The sequence below is a fragment of the Scedosporium apiospermum genome, assembly GCF_000732125.1.
Source record: "Scedosporium apiospermum strain IHEM 14462 chromosome Unknown SEQ_SAPIO_0165, whole genome shotgun sequence".
NCBI lineage: Eukaryota > Fungi > Ascomycota > Sordariomycetes > Microascales > Microascaceae > Scedosporium > Scedosporium apiospermum.
In genome coordinates this window covers 685,808-699,179 of record NW_015971866.1, presented here as the reverse complement: position 1 = coordinate 699,179, position 13,372 = coordinate 685,808, and the positions used below count along the sequence as shown (strand labels likewise).

The window sequence follows — 13,372 nt, the reverse complement described above, 5'->3', positions numbered from 1 at the left end:
TAGTCTCGTAGTCTCGTTTGTCTTGTAGAAGGTAACATCACTCTCTCTGCCTCGTCCGGGTTGCCTGTGTTACCTCCCTCCTGCCTCCCTGTTTGTGAGCAGGAGCGATCGCGAATCATGTATCATCACGTGGAGCAAGGGCCAGTGAGAGCAGCCATGAGAGTGGATTGCATTGCTCTTATTGCTGTTTGCATATCTTGTTACTTTTTTAATCCCTCATCGCTCGAGTCGTCCCCTTGTCCCTTGTTCCTTCCTATGCACCTCACCCCCCTGAAGCTCCAGTCACTTGGAATTAGTCCTGCAGCCTTCCGGGGCCTCCCCCTACCCCTCTTTATTAACCCCCCGTCCACCTCACGATAAGCGGCTCTGTTGTTCGTGGGTTTTTATAAAGATCCGAAACAAGTGTCTTCCACTTTCGTCCACTGGCAGCTGATTCCTACTTTCTACCTTCTTCTCTCTCCAAGACGCTATCATTCTCTTCGTACTCTCTCTGTACTCTCTCTCTATCTCCATATAACCCACCCAACATCACAAGCCAAAATGACAACCCTCGAGGAGCATGTCGTCAAGGCGTCGGAGCGGTATTCCAGCACCTACAAGTCTGCCGGCTTCCGCTCTCCTCCGACCAAGCACTTCACGTTCGTGACTTGCATGGACGCCCGGATCGATACCCATGCCGCCTTTGGTCTCGATATTGGTGATGCACATGTCATTCGCAATGTAAGATGCCAGATCCAGATCTAGATCCAGACCCTCTCTCCTGCATCTCGACAGCTATCCATCGTTGGTTTGAAGAAACGCATGGCGCTAACACATGTTATCTTCTAGGCCGGCGGCTCCGCTCGAGATGCTCTCCGAAGTATTGTCATCTCACAACAAATGATGGGTACCAAAGAGGTTGCCATCATCAAGCATACCCATTGCGGAATGGACGGCCTCCCCAACGAGAAGGTCCATGCCACGGTTCTCAAGAACCTTGGGTAAGAGAGAAAAGTCCCCTGCTTGTTGTATAGGAAACAATATCTAACCAAGGATTCGTTTTGGTGCTTCGCAGAATCGAGGCCATTGGAGAGCTCAAGTCGAGGAACCTGATCGATTTCCTTCCCGAATCCGACGGCATCATCCAGGGCATCAAGGACGACGTTCAACTCCTAAAGTCGTCCAGCCTTATCGCCGACGACATTGAGGTTACGGGATGGCTCTACGACCTCGATAGTGGAACCACTACGAGGGTCATCTAAGAGAGGGAGACAAGAGAGAAGGGAGGTTAGCCACAGGACACAAATCATGGTCGGCGCTGGCGAGTGATGTGGGAACACACAAATGTATTTTTGAACAACGTTTTCTTTTTTCTTTTTGACATCAATCAGGGACATCACATTGGTTGGTTTTTCATTTTCTTCCTTTATTTTTTAGGGGCGACAGGGGCGCTTGGCTTCAATTTGTTTTAGGGTCCTTTTATACAGGCTGGTTGGTGGGGGGGAAACCTAAAACCAACCCGGGGAGCATTTTTTTTTCTCTTTTGACAGGACAGGACAAATTGACCCCGTTCATGTGAGCTTTCCTAATGGTAGCATTGCATTTCTTGTTCTGAAGAAAGCTAAGCTGGCTTTGGATCGACGCGCTAGTGAGGATGAATGCCAGGGTCCCCCAAATCCTATTGCCACCACGGCGGACAGAAGCCCCGCAATTTTGAGCTGGGAGTGGGATGGATTGACATTGATCAATCCGTTGAGAGATGTGATGGCCCGGGGGAATGTGCGAGATGAGGTCTTGGCATCTTACGAAGGGCGATTTGGAATGCTCAGGTGAGGTGCTGGGGGATGGATATCTTGGGGACTTTGTGCAAAGATCGACTGACTCGACAGATACGAAGATTGCTTCCAGCGACGATGAGAACGATATTGAAAGAATGGATTTGCCTTGAACTATCGATTCGACGACACGACGGGAAGAAAAAAAAGAAGGGGAAGGCCCACTCGGGGATCTTGCCCTACCACTACATTGGCTGATCTGATCTCGGAAGAACGCCAGCCCCAGATCCGCCTTGGCCTAATCTAGCTCAACCAGCCAGCCAGCCAGCCAGCAAGGCCACCATCTCCGCACCCGCTTCAGCTCCTCTGCCGTTGAATACCGAGTCGCTTCTCCGCTCGTAAAGGCGAACGGGGTCGTATTAACCTAACCGCCCACGCCATCGCCAAGTCCCCGGCGGTCAAGCATAACGAGTAGCTCGCTTGATTCGGCTTTACAGAGGAAGTTCGGTGTGGGGGTTCGATGTTTCAATTGTTCAAGGTGCCAAGTTCGAGCCGGCAGAAGAAAATAAATCCGAATGATAAGGGTGTGTGTGCCTGGCAACTTGACAAGTGTGAGCTCCGCTCTCATTTTCCCCAAACCCATCGCAGACCCGCACAGGAAATTTGCACCGAGCAATCGAAAGCACACGAACAAAACGTCGCCGAATGACACTAGGACGATGTTCTGGGGGCCTCGCAAGCCGCAAGCAGCCAAGAGAGCGGACTTGGCACAACAAAGGAGTTGGCCAACGGCCTACGAAGCAAGCTCTCCGTCGTTGCCTTTGCCATATATCCATCACTACTTCGACGAGATGTCGGTTCGACTCCGGGCTAGGGCATGATTGGAACTCCTTTTTTGTGTCATTTTCAAAATCATTTATTCTTCCTTTCTTTTCGTATCGATTCCTTCTTCTCTTTCCTTCCTCTTCCGTTTTTAATTGTCATTTTATTTATTTATTTATTTATTAATTTTTTTTTTTTTTTTTCTCTTTCTCTTGGTGGTTGTGGTAGTGGGCAGACTGTTGCTAGCTTTCCGAAACACTGGTTGACTCGCTCGCGGCTCTACTTTAGGAACTTTGGTGCTCTTTGCCACGTTTTTTCCCTTCTTATTTCTTTTCTTATTGATCCCCCTTTCCCTCCAGGATTTCGATTATTTTCCATCCCCCCAATTTTGTGTAGGCTTATATCTATTTATTTTACGTGTCATATTGCCCAGATTCGAGAGGAACGAGGAGCAGCGGATGGACAACCAGGCCCGATCCTACTCTCGATCTCCAGCGTTATTCATCAATGCATCGACGATGTCCTTCCAAGGCTGAGCACAATTTACGAAGGACTGTGCCGCAAACCTTAAATTAATCCCGTGCCGTTCGCACGCTGGACAACCAATGCGACGACCTCGCCAAGACCGCCCGAGTCGGGGTCTGCCTCTTATCGACGAACTCTAGATATTCCTCCCTTGACACAGCCCAGAGCCTTTATACATATCCCCCCAAAGGCCCTCGTTAGATGTAGGCGCAGCGTCTGCGTGAAAAGACCAGCTATTTTATTTTGCTGTAACACAAACAGTGTTGGTGTGTGTGGTTGGGGCGTTGTTACGAAGAGGTCGACATCCCGCTCTTGCTTCGTTTATTGTATCTACGCTGTTGACGGAGGAGAAGCAGTAGCGGAGGTGAAGTAGGTAGAATTCTGGATATAAAATAGATGGGCTTTCCTGCCTACACCCGACCAGTCTCTCCGGTGTCTGATCGAATGTAACTTCATTCTGCTTGGAAAACTACTCCAAATTGTCGCATCTGTATCTCATCGAACATCAAGAAAACAATGACTGAATTCTCGAATCCCATGTACGTCGTCTCGGGAGGAGGCCATCACAGGACTTCTCCATGCCCACGCTTACCTCTGCAGAAACCTCTACTTTTACCTGCCCTCGGAGCGGTTCATTCTCGTCGCGGGCGAATCCTATCCGGAGACTCTCCAGGACGCAGCCTTCATCATCGTTGGCGCATCCTCTCGCGTCGCTATTCCCAACAAGCTTCATGTTCTCAGGAGAGACAAAGCCGACGGCGGGTTCAAACCCTTGCTCGCAGTCTCCGTTACCAAGGAGTCCCATCGACTCGACATCTCCACACACGACGAGACAGCCGACGCAGGTATGTTGGACTGTGGACATTTCCGGGAGAATGACCCATGCTCTCGCTCTTAGACACGCGCTGACCGTGCCTCGACAAATATATAGTACCTTTCGATTCCATCGAGGCACACGTCGAGGATCTTGCAAAGAAAGCGAACACGAACGAGACCTCAAAGGAAATCGCTGTTTTCCACGGTCTTCAAGCGGCTAGTACCAAGGCTGTGAACAAAGTCCCCTTTGCATGGGAAGAAGAATACCCAGGTCTAGATGGGCCGGCGAAGCCCGTGAAGTACAGGTGGGAACCAGTTGAGTCTGCCCTACATCTCCTTTTCGCTCCGTTTTCTCCTGGCGGGACTTGAAGGAATAGAAACAAACTAACCGTCTCTCCTTCCCGCAGGGAATGCATGACAAAGTCTTCGATGAGAACCAGGGACAAGTGGTCCTAAAGAGCCACTACTTTCCCTCAGTGAGTGCTATCCTTGGCGGGGCGCACTTGTGGGCCAACTTCCTCGAGAGCTAACATCTTCCGTTTCTCCCGGGGCGGTGCCATCTACACCCTCGAGCCCCTCAAACCAAAAGCCACAGCTAAAAGCCCCGAGCCCGGGCCGTATCTTGATCCCACCAGCGCACCTTCGATCATTTGCAAAGCGCTCGTCATGTACTTGTATCACAGCGACTGGTTCCCGAGCGCCAAGGGATGGAAGGAAAAGGCCGTTGACCCGGAGGGAGCTAAGCCGTCGCGCATGATCCCGAAATTGATCCTGCTCAGCGCGGTAGGAGCTGCTTTCAGTTTTTGATCGTGATGGGATTCCGGGGCTGGGGAAGAAATGTGTTCCGCAAGAGTTGTTCATCAGTGTGGATCGGAATTTCAGGGCGGAATGCTTGCAGTGATAACTACCGTTCGAAGGGAATGGTGCCTTCACCACACCGCTGCAATAATGGTACAGAGAACGTGATCATAGAAATTCTTCATTATATACAAATACCGTCCCAAAATCTATACAATTGGAAAGTCCTCTTCTCTATCGTAGCCACACTACCCGAGGCGCACTCCTCTTCAGAAGTTGTCCCCCCTGAACACAACCACCTCATCATCACTTATTCCCTTGAGCAGCAGCAAATTGTCGTTGCAATTCCTCCACCTCGCGCTGCAGGGCATCCAAGTCAGCCAGAATAGCACCGGCCTGACCATTATCCACGGGAACAACATCTGGCGAGGAGGTTCTCGGCGCCGCCACCGCCGTCGCGCTCTCCGATCCACCAGACGCCTCATCGACTTCCCTAAGCGTCGGGACAGCTGCATGGGGCCCGTGAACAGCCTTCTCCTCATCAAGGCTAGATCTCCTCGCATTTCCGGGCGTCAGTTCCATACTATCACGACTACTGCCACGGTTCCGACGAGGCGGTGGCGGCGGTACGAAACTGGCGCGTTTCGTCACGGTCTCGATACTACTCGTACTCGACTGACGTCTCGTCGAAGCGTTCCTCGTCGGCGGCGGAGGCGGTGCAAATTTGGGAGAAATGGACGAGGGAGCGGCGTGAGAGGGTGGATGGCTTGGTGTCGTAGCTTGGGGGCTTGTCGGGTAGTGGTGGTGGTGGCTGGTATCTAGCATAGCGATATGGGGTGTAGAAAGAGACGTAGAGGTAAATGACGGGGTGGATGGCGAGGTGATCGAGTTCGTCGACCTGTGCCCTAGGGCCGGCCGGCGAGGCGGAGGCGGCGCGGGAGCTAAAGAGCGGACGCTCTCTGCTCGTGAGCGAGTAGATTCCGCTGACGACTTGCGCCGGAGCTCGGGCATCGTGTGTATAGAAGCGGCTATGGTGCTACCGCCGCCGTGACGTTCTTGGATAATGCTTTCTGGTCTTGGGCGCCGAGGTGGGGGTGCAGGTATATGTTTCCTAGAAGAAGGAGTAGCCGGTGCTTCGTGAATGGCGACGGGGCTCGACGGTTCAGACGTTTCAGGTATCTTCCCCGCAGCCTCTCGATCGAATATCGATTCGGGATCGTCATCGCCGGGTCGCCGCGCCGGAGCGGGCGGAAGCGGCTTATTCGGATCAGACGGCGACCGCGCCAACAGAGGCCGCTCAGCGCTCAAAGTATTACCCCCGAGTTCAATCTTTATCAACTTTCCATGTCGAGAGCTAGGTGGTGGGGGCTTTTTCTTCGCCGGCAGAGGAACCGGCTCGCTCGGCTTCAGTGCGGAACGTTCCTCGCGATCGAGCTCAAGCGACGTTCTCGGGGTCTCGGAAGAGGCGGGTTCGGTGGTGATGTCCACACTGTGGTGGGAGTGCTGCGGGCGGATGAAAGGCGGAGAGTCTAGCACCGCGTCCTGTTTGCGCGAGGTGGAGGAAGCAAACGACCGCTCGGGGACCGCATTATCCCGGGACGCCGGCGGGGTATCGGCCGGTTGGCCGGTGAGGAGAAGCCTGCTGAAGGCTGCCACGTCCAGCGCGGCCTTTCCCGGTGTCGCCGAGGCAGAGGTATTAGCTTTGGGCGCGGGGCCGGTTCGTGTATGCTTATTCTCTAAATCATGCAGGGTCCTGCTGAATGGGTTTCGTGGGGCAGCTCCCGGCCGAGCCGGAGGTTCGTCATCGTCATCATCATCCTCGTTGAGGACGCCGTCGGCGCTCTGGAATGGGTCGGCGTCTAACCTTAGCTGGTCTTGTACAGCTCTATCGATAAAGGTAGGGGTGTCGGGTTCCGTATCGGGAGATCGGGGAGGCGGCGTCTGAAGGCGGACGTGTTTCACGGGTTTCGTTTTCGTCTTCGCTGGCGCTTTGGTAGATGCGTCGTCGGTACTGGGAGTGGAAGCGGTGGAGGCGTTGATTGGGATATCGTCATCAAAGAAGCTAGCTCCCGATGGAGCCACCGGACGCAGGTGTAATGCGGGGGGCGCATGGTGGGGAGGCTGGCCGCCGGTCCTCCTGAACGGATTGTTCGACTTGGGATGGAACTCGGTAGACATAGTTAGAATTCGGGGGAGAGTGGAAGGCCGATTCGGGAGGTATTAAACGTGCTCAAATGGAGAGCGCGGACAACGCGGGGTGGGAGAGAGACGAAGGGGGGAAGACAACAAGAACAAGAGCTATGGTGGTGCCATGACAGGTCGGGTTGACCGTGGAGTGGGAGTTCGCGAATGTCACGAAGCAATGGGATGGAATGGCGGGAAGCTGAGGTCGATCGGGGGTGGTGTCGAGAAATCGCCAAGATGGGCGAAACAAGGCGTCGAGTGGGATGCACTTGGTTCCTGACAAGCCGAAGATACGAAGAGGCGGCCCGTGACTGTGACTGACCAGATTGGGCCAAATGCGTCAACTGTTGGTGCTTCGATTTGTACCTGCACAGGCTGCACAGGCTGCACTCAATGGGCTTGGACGTTGCACGTTTGTACGTTTCCTCCCCCCCGCAGAAGGCCACTTCGGTCATTAACGTGGTGCAAGTTCGGCCTGGTTTTGGGGCTTGCGTGGCCGGAGTGGACCTCGAATGGGGCGTTCTGCAGAGGCTATCCAGAGTGCGTGCAGTTCAGGTTGTACACTGCCTCAGTACGTAATTACTGGTGTCCATCACACTAACTCGGGTACAAAGCGGTCTGTGCGGGCGATACATTGGCCCTGAACTCCGGTCGGCTTCAGAGGGGCTGTAGGCAGCTGGCGGGCAATGGTTAGTGGCTTATCGATCAATTGAAGTCTCAAATCATCACCGACTCTCGCCTCTTCGTGCCCCATCGCCAACAGCACGCCCACTCCAGGCAGCAGCATTTCTCGGCCCAGGCTCGGACTGGTCAATGCTAGGCTGTGTATTTTACTTTCTGCAGAGATTGATGTGCGTATTGACCTCGATTGTGAGGGCCCCGTCTTGGAGATACATCAATGGCCTCGGCAGCTGGCTTCTCAACCTATGCTCAAATGGATCTGGTATCTCAATGTTCCTAAAAACCGAATTCAGGATTGCTGATTGTGTTAGGCGAATGATCATTGATGCTTTCTAACAATAGCCTGGTATGAAATGAAAATGCCTTGACATGAAACCATGTTTCCCGAGGTCGTAACAGCGCGACCCGCGGTGCCTACCAGGCAAGGAACCCCATTGTGCCCACGATCAGACCCAACCACCAACCTGACGAGCGTATCATTGATCCAAGATTCTTCTTGCTCCCTTTCAGGAGGATTCCCGCTCTCACCGGCGCCGCATCGCAGCTTAAATCACCCAACCCGGTATCAGCGGCACCCAACAGCAGCTCCATCAGCCCAGCACCAACCTGTCTCATGTTATCGTTGAAGGCACCAATGTCCGAGTAAAACGGACACTTCCCACCAGCCTGCCGCCCAAACTCCACCGTGAACCCATGCGTGAGACCGTTCGCCTCATCAATCATGTGTTGCGCAGACATCCAGTCCGACAACGACCCCGAAGAGGGGTACAAACTAACTGACTGCGTAGCCTCGACATGTCTCCCATCCACGGCGCTGTTCATCGCGTCGGCAATCCGCATGGCGACGAAACTGTCATTCTTCCAAAGGTCCAGCGGCATGTACGACCTGTACTCCTGCCCCGGCTGGTCGACTGCGAGACCGCGCTTGCCGTCGTATTCCGGGTTCAGGAAGTTCATGTTCGGGTCGGTGGCCTGGTTGTAATCGTCGCCCCACGAGTAGAGGACAAGACCCGCGAAGGAGTGCAGGTCGAGCGTCCAGGCGATGGCCGGGTACTGGTCCATGACCCACTTGACGTTGCGGGCTTCGGGTTCCGAGAACGGCTCGGTGCCGTGATACGTCTCGTGCATCGGGTTGTCCGACGCTACACTGATGGACGCAATGTCGACAAACTTGGTCTTGTAATCCCACAGGATGTCAAAGTTGCGGTTGAGGTCCACCGCCCCCGCCGGGTTTCGGTTCTTTCGCCAGCAGTCGTTCTCCTGCTGGTCGTGAGCGATGCCGTCCGGGTTCAACATCGGCATGAACACGATGCCCGCCGAAAGCGCCTTGTCCACGTCTTCCTTCGTAAATGACCGGCCCCCGTAGGCGACTCCCGTCCCTTCCTTTTTCGCCCAGAGAAGATCGGCGATGAAGTAGACGAGATTGTCGGGCCCGCCTCTTTCTCGCGCGTGGATGCCCGCGGTGAGGAATGTTTTGTACGACCCGCTGCAGTCCGCGCTGCCCACTTTAGCCCCGAACATTGTCGCGCCGTCGTGCGTCTTCTCCGGCGCCTCGATCAACTCTAGGTCGAATTCCTTCACGAGCGCCTCCACCGCCGCCCTGATTTCTGTGGGGTTCATAATGCTCTCCATGGATGAGCCTCGCGGCTGCGTCCCGAGCCCCCGCGGTATGTCGCCATTCTCCCATCGGTTGCCCTCGCCGATGGGCGCTGGTGTTGTGACTCCGACCTGGCGCTTGAGGTTTTCAGGAGGCGGTTGACCTTCGAGCTCCCATGGCAGGAGGCAGGCATTCGCGGCCACGTAGAGGGATATGAGTTGAATCCAGGCCGACTTCATGGTGAACAGGTTCACTCGTTTCACTTTCTTCTTTTCCACGCTTTCTCTTCCGTTCGTCTGCACCTATGGTGTCTAGTAGAGTATAATTCCGGAAGGCGAAAAGGTTGTGGAATCTCTGGTTGAAGGGGCCTTTCCCTGTAGATAGGTAAATGACAACTTAACACGTACTCATGGGGGATCGCATTTTGGGAATGAATTTCGATTTCTGGTAGGAATTGGGCAGTTTCAAAATGCCGCTGATCTGCCTTGCCATTCCCTGCTGATGACCTCTCCCGAAACGTCAACGGATGCCCTTGCGGATTCGGGACCAACAGTCCTCCAAGGGAGCGAGTAAAATAGAAAAAGAAAAAAAAAAATGAAGAAAAGAAGGTGAGGACAATGCAAACGAAAGAGTTGGCCAGCCATCAGTCCTTCTCTATTTGAGGATCCCGCTGGATGTGCTTCGCCGCACCACGCGGAACACGAGGCATCTTCGCCAAGGCCGGGGAATTGCTCCCCACACAATTGATCTTCCTCGAGATGAGGTCCTCTCGAAGACTCGCATTGGATATTAATTTGCAGCAATGAGTACGTGTTCTTATCCCGCCCCTACTAATCGGACAATAAAAGTTGGTTGTCCCTGAAAAATGGGACGGATGAATTGGAATTGCGGGTGTTGGCAGCGCTTCCCCTTCGGCAGAGCCGGCACTTGCCTGGACTGATCTCCCACCACCGCCGGTCGTGCGTAAAGCAGGACTGCAGATCAGCTAATCTTTGAGGGACGTCATTCACTTTTTTTTTTTTTTTTTTTTTTTTTTTTTTTTTCTATCTATTTTTTTCTATTTTTTTTTTTTTCTATGGTCAGGAATTTTGTTGAGATCCGACGTCCTCCATAGTCCTGAAGAATACGTGCCGCATGGGTTGTACGGCTGTGCTTGTCCTCGCCTCATGGTCGCATCAGGCTGGGTGGTTAACCTGGCCTGATCGGAGCAGGACTAGGCAGGCTCAAGTGCTACCTTCAGACCGGGGGAAGTGGACCATTCTTGGAGGGTCTACTGCATGGAAGCGAGATAAGCTCGACGTTGTGTGTGCGCGTGTGACCGAAGACTCCTCAATCGTCTCTATCTCGAGGAAATAGCCGTGCCAAGTGGGAGGAGGGGAGGAGAGAAGTGGCATGTGGGACTTGGAGACCTGCCCGTTTCACGGTTCATGACGTTGAGATTTCCCAACTGAACCTGCTCTGTGAACATGACTCGATTACGAAGGTACACAGGGGCGTTTTAGCATATCAGATTCGAACCGCAGTTCGTGTACGAAGAAATATCGAGGCGAGCAGCCCAAGAAGGAAAAGGAATTTAATCCCAATCAGTCATTGATCAATGTGAAAAACACACCACAAGTGCGCTGAATTCTAGTGATACCAAGACCCAAATAAGGACCGCACTGTCCTCCACCCTCTGATTGGATCGCCAGATAGTTCGATCGAGGTCAAATTAGCCGCCAAAATACAGTGTTAAAGATAGCCTCTCCAAATGGGGCACTGTGAACCTCACACCGAGGCTCCGGATCCACAGCATCCTCGAGTAGCTCATGTCTCACCGCCGTCCTTCACCGAGGCCTTCGACGCACGGACAGTCCAGATAATCTTAGCCCCGTGCCCCATTTTTGATGCTTAGCACCCTCTCACCTGCCCCTTGTGGTCAGGTGCTTTTCCCAGAACCCAATGAGCCAATCCCACTCTTAAAACTCGCAAGCTCCCCCCCAAACACCCCCAAAAGACCCCGGAGCTCCCCGCCAAGCTTGGCCCAAGCCCTTGCTTGTTCCGAAATATTACCTAAACAGGGACGACAGACGTTATTGTAAACAAAGCAAAGCTGAAGGTTGGCCCCAAGTTGAGGGCAGAAGCGCGTCACGGCCCAAATCCCACGATGCGAATTGCCACGAAAAATAAGTGCACGCTGGAAGCAAAAAGTGAAGCCGAAGTGCAAAGTTCTGATTCCATTTCCCCTCCCCTTAAAACTGGTATAATTACAAAAAACACATCCCATTTCCACCCGTTTCCCTAATCATGCCATCGCGCCAACCCAATTCTCCTTCCTCTGGTTGCAGGGGATCCGGATTCCCAGTTCCTCCGTCCAGAGTTAATTATAACATTGTATGCGTCGAAGCAAATCTCCCCTTCCACGCGAAGGGAGGGTAAAACTGGAGGTCAACCACCTCGAAAAGGCAGGGGAAACGAAGGAGTTTTGCGCGGTTCGGTGGAAGAGAGAAACATCGCCAGGCGCCGCACACACGAAGTTGTAACAACTGATTTTTGAAGCGCGTTTTGTGTGTGGGATATAAAAAAGGTAGTGAAAAGGAGGACGCCGCTTGATTGTAACACACGCCGAAAAAAACCGAGTCATTTCCATCTGCCCTCCAATATAAAACCCGCCCATCTGCCATCGAAAACCCTTAAGACCATGAGAGATAACAAGATACCACCGGAACGCCAGTCATCATAAGAAACAGCGGACCAACAAAACGAAAAACGAAGTACCAAGTAACGTAGACATCAAGAACACACACCTTTCATCTTTCAGAAGGGTGAATGCCTCTACGCCTTGGCAGCAGCAGCCTTCTTGGGCGCAGCCTTGGGTGCCTTAGCGGTGCCAGTCTTGGCCGCCGCCGCCTTCTTGGGGGCGGCGGGCTTCTTCGTTACGCGACCGGTCTTGACCTTGTCCGCGGCGGCGGCAGGCTTCTCGGCGGCCTTCTTGGGAGCAGCAGCCTTCTTTGGCGCGGCAGCGGCCTTCTTGGCAGCGGGCTCCTTCTTGGTGGTGGTGGCCTTCTTCGCCGCAGCGGCGGGCTTGGCGGCGGCCTCCTTCTTGGGGGCAGCAGGCTTAGCGGCAGCTTCCTTCTTGGGAGCGGCGGGCTTCTTGGGGGCGGCGGCCTTCTTCTCCTTGGGGGCGGGCTTGGCGGTCTTCTTTGCAAGCTTGGTGCCACCGGAGGGACCTAGAGTAAAGGAGTTAGGACAGGAGCGCGAAGTGAGGAAGCTGTGGCGCAAATGACACGCGTGACGTGCGACTCACCCTTGGGTTGTTGGAAGACACCCTTCTCGACACCGGCCTTGAGCGCCTTGTTGAAGAGCGAATCGAACATGTTCTGCGACACGGCGATGTTGTTGTTCTGGCGGACGTATTGCTTGAGCTTCTGTCGGCTGGAACCGTTTCGGTCCTTGAGCTGTAGCCATGGAAGAAAAAGCGCGTTAGTACTTCACGTTCCTTGTGGGTGGGGTGAGGCTTCGTCAGGCTTGGCTAGCTCGCGCGTCGGTCGCTTCGAAGACGACTCGGTCGGGCGGGCTAGTCGGCGCGTTTAGAATAAAACATACCGCGACGATAGCGTCCGTGATCATGTCCTGTTAATTTGACTGTTAACATTCAAGTTCGAATGCGCGACACAAGTTATATCGGGTGAACAAACCTGGTAAGTGCCATGGCTAGGCTTGCTCTTGGGAGCAGCGGTGGAAGCGGCCTTGGGGGGCATTGTGATTTGGTTTGTGCGAAGTTGGGGTGTTTTAAAATGGAGAGTAGAAAGCAAGAAGCTTTTTTGCAAGTCGAGACTATTGAAGTCGATTGAAGTCGGCGAAAGATTCGAGAGAAATACGAGTTCGATTGCTTTTGGGAATAAGATGAAAACCGGAAGGGAGGAGAAGAAGGGGACAGAGGCGGTGCGCCGGGCGCGTGGAGGGGGATGGGGCTTGTTTATATTCGCTAGCGGGGGGCGGAAGGCAGGTGCGCAATCAGTAAAAAAATAAAAATAAAATGGGGACCAAGACCAGACCACCACATTTTCCACCAGGAATTAAATAACACCCTCCCGTGCTCTCTCTTTTCTCCCTCGCCGTCGTCTTCAGTCAGACAACGCAGCATTTGATCAAGTGCATTTGATTGACGCTCCCTCGCTCATTTGGTACAAGTCACAGCTTTCCAAGTGTCATG

At 53.5% G+C, this 13,372-nt stretch overlaps 3 protein-coding genes and 2 pseudogenes across 3 annotated transcripts; 2 read left to right on the top strand and 3 right to left on the bottom strand.

Annotated features, from left to right (window-relative positions):
* Positions 1-540: 540 nt before the first annotated feature.
* Positions 541-1,241, top strand: SAPIO_CDS10377 (uncharacterized protein; the record flags this gene model as incomplete). The annotated part of the gene is made up of 3 exons (XM_016783973.1): positions 541-720; positions 829-980; positions 1,055-1,241. 3 exons carry the CDS (start codon positions 541-543, stop codon positions 1,239-1,241), a joined length of 519 nt encoding a protein of 172 aa, XP_016638809.1.
* A 2,376-nt stretch (positions 1,242-3,617) lies between these two features.
* On the top strand, positions 3,618-4,724 carry SAPIO_CDS10376 (uncharacterized protein; the record flags this gene model as incomplete). The annotated part of the gene is made up of 4 exons (XM_016783972.1): positions 3,618-3,640; positions 3,702-3,946; positions 4,033-4,222; positions 4,442-4,724. 4 exons carry the CDS (start codon positions 3,618-3,620, stop codon positions 4,722-4,724), a joined length of 741 nt encoding a protein of 246 aa, XP_016638808.1.
* A 297-nt stretch (positions 4,725-5,021) lies between these two features.
* SAPIO_CDS10375 lies at positions 5,022-6,893 on the bottom strand (annotated as a pseudogene; the record flags this gene model as incomplete).
* A 1,101-nt stretch (positions 6,894-7,994) lies between these two features.
* On the bottom strand, positions 7,995-9,416 carry SAPIO_CDS10374 (annotated as a pseudogene; the record flags this gene model as incomplete).
* Positions 9,417-11,991: 2,575 nt separating this feature from the next.
* Positions 11,992-12,917, bottom strand: SAPIO_CDS10373 (uncharacterized protein; the record flags this gene model as incomplete). Its single annotated transcript, XM_016783971.1, has 4 exons — positions 11,992-12,386; positions 12,464-12,614; positions 12,763-12,789; positions 12,855-12,917. The coding sequence occupies 4 exons, from the start codon at positions 12,915-12,917 to the stop codon at positions 11,992-11,994; spliced, it is 636 nt and encodes a 211-aa protein (XP_016638807.1).
* Positions 12,918-13,372: the final 455 nt, after the last annotated feature.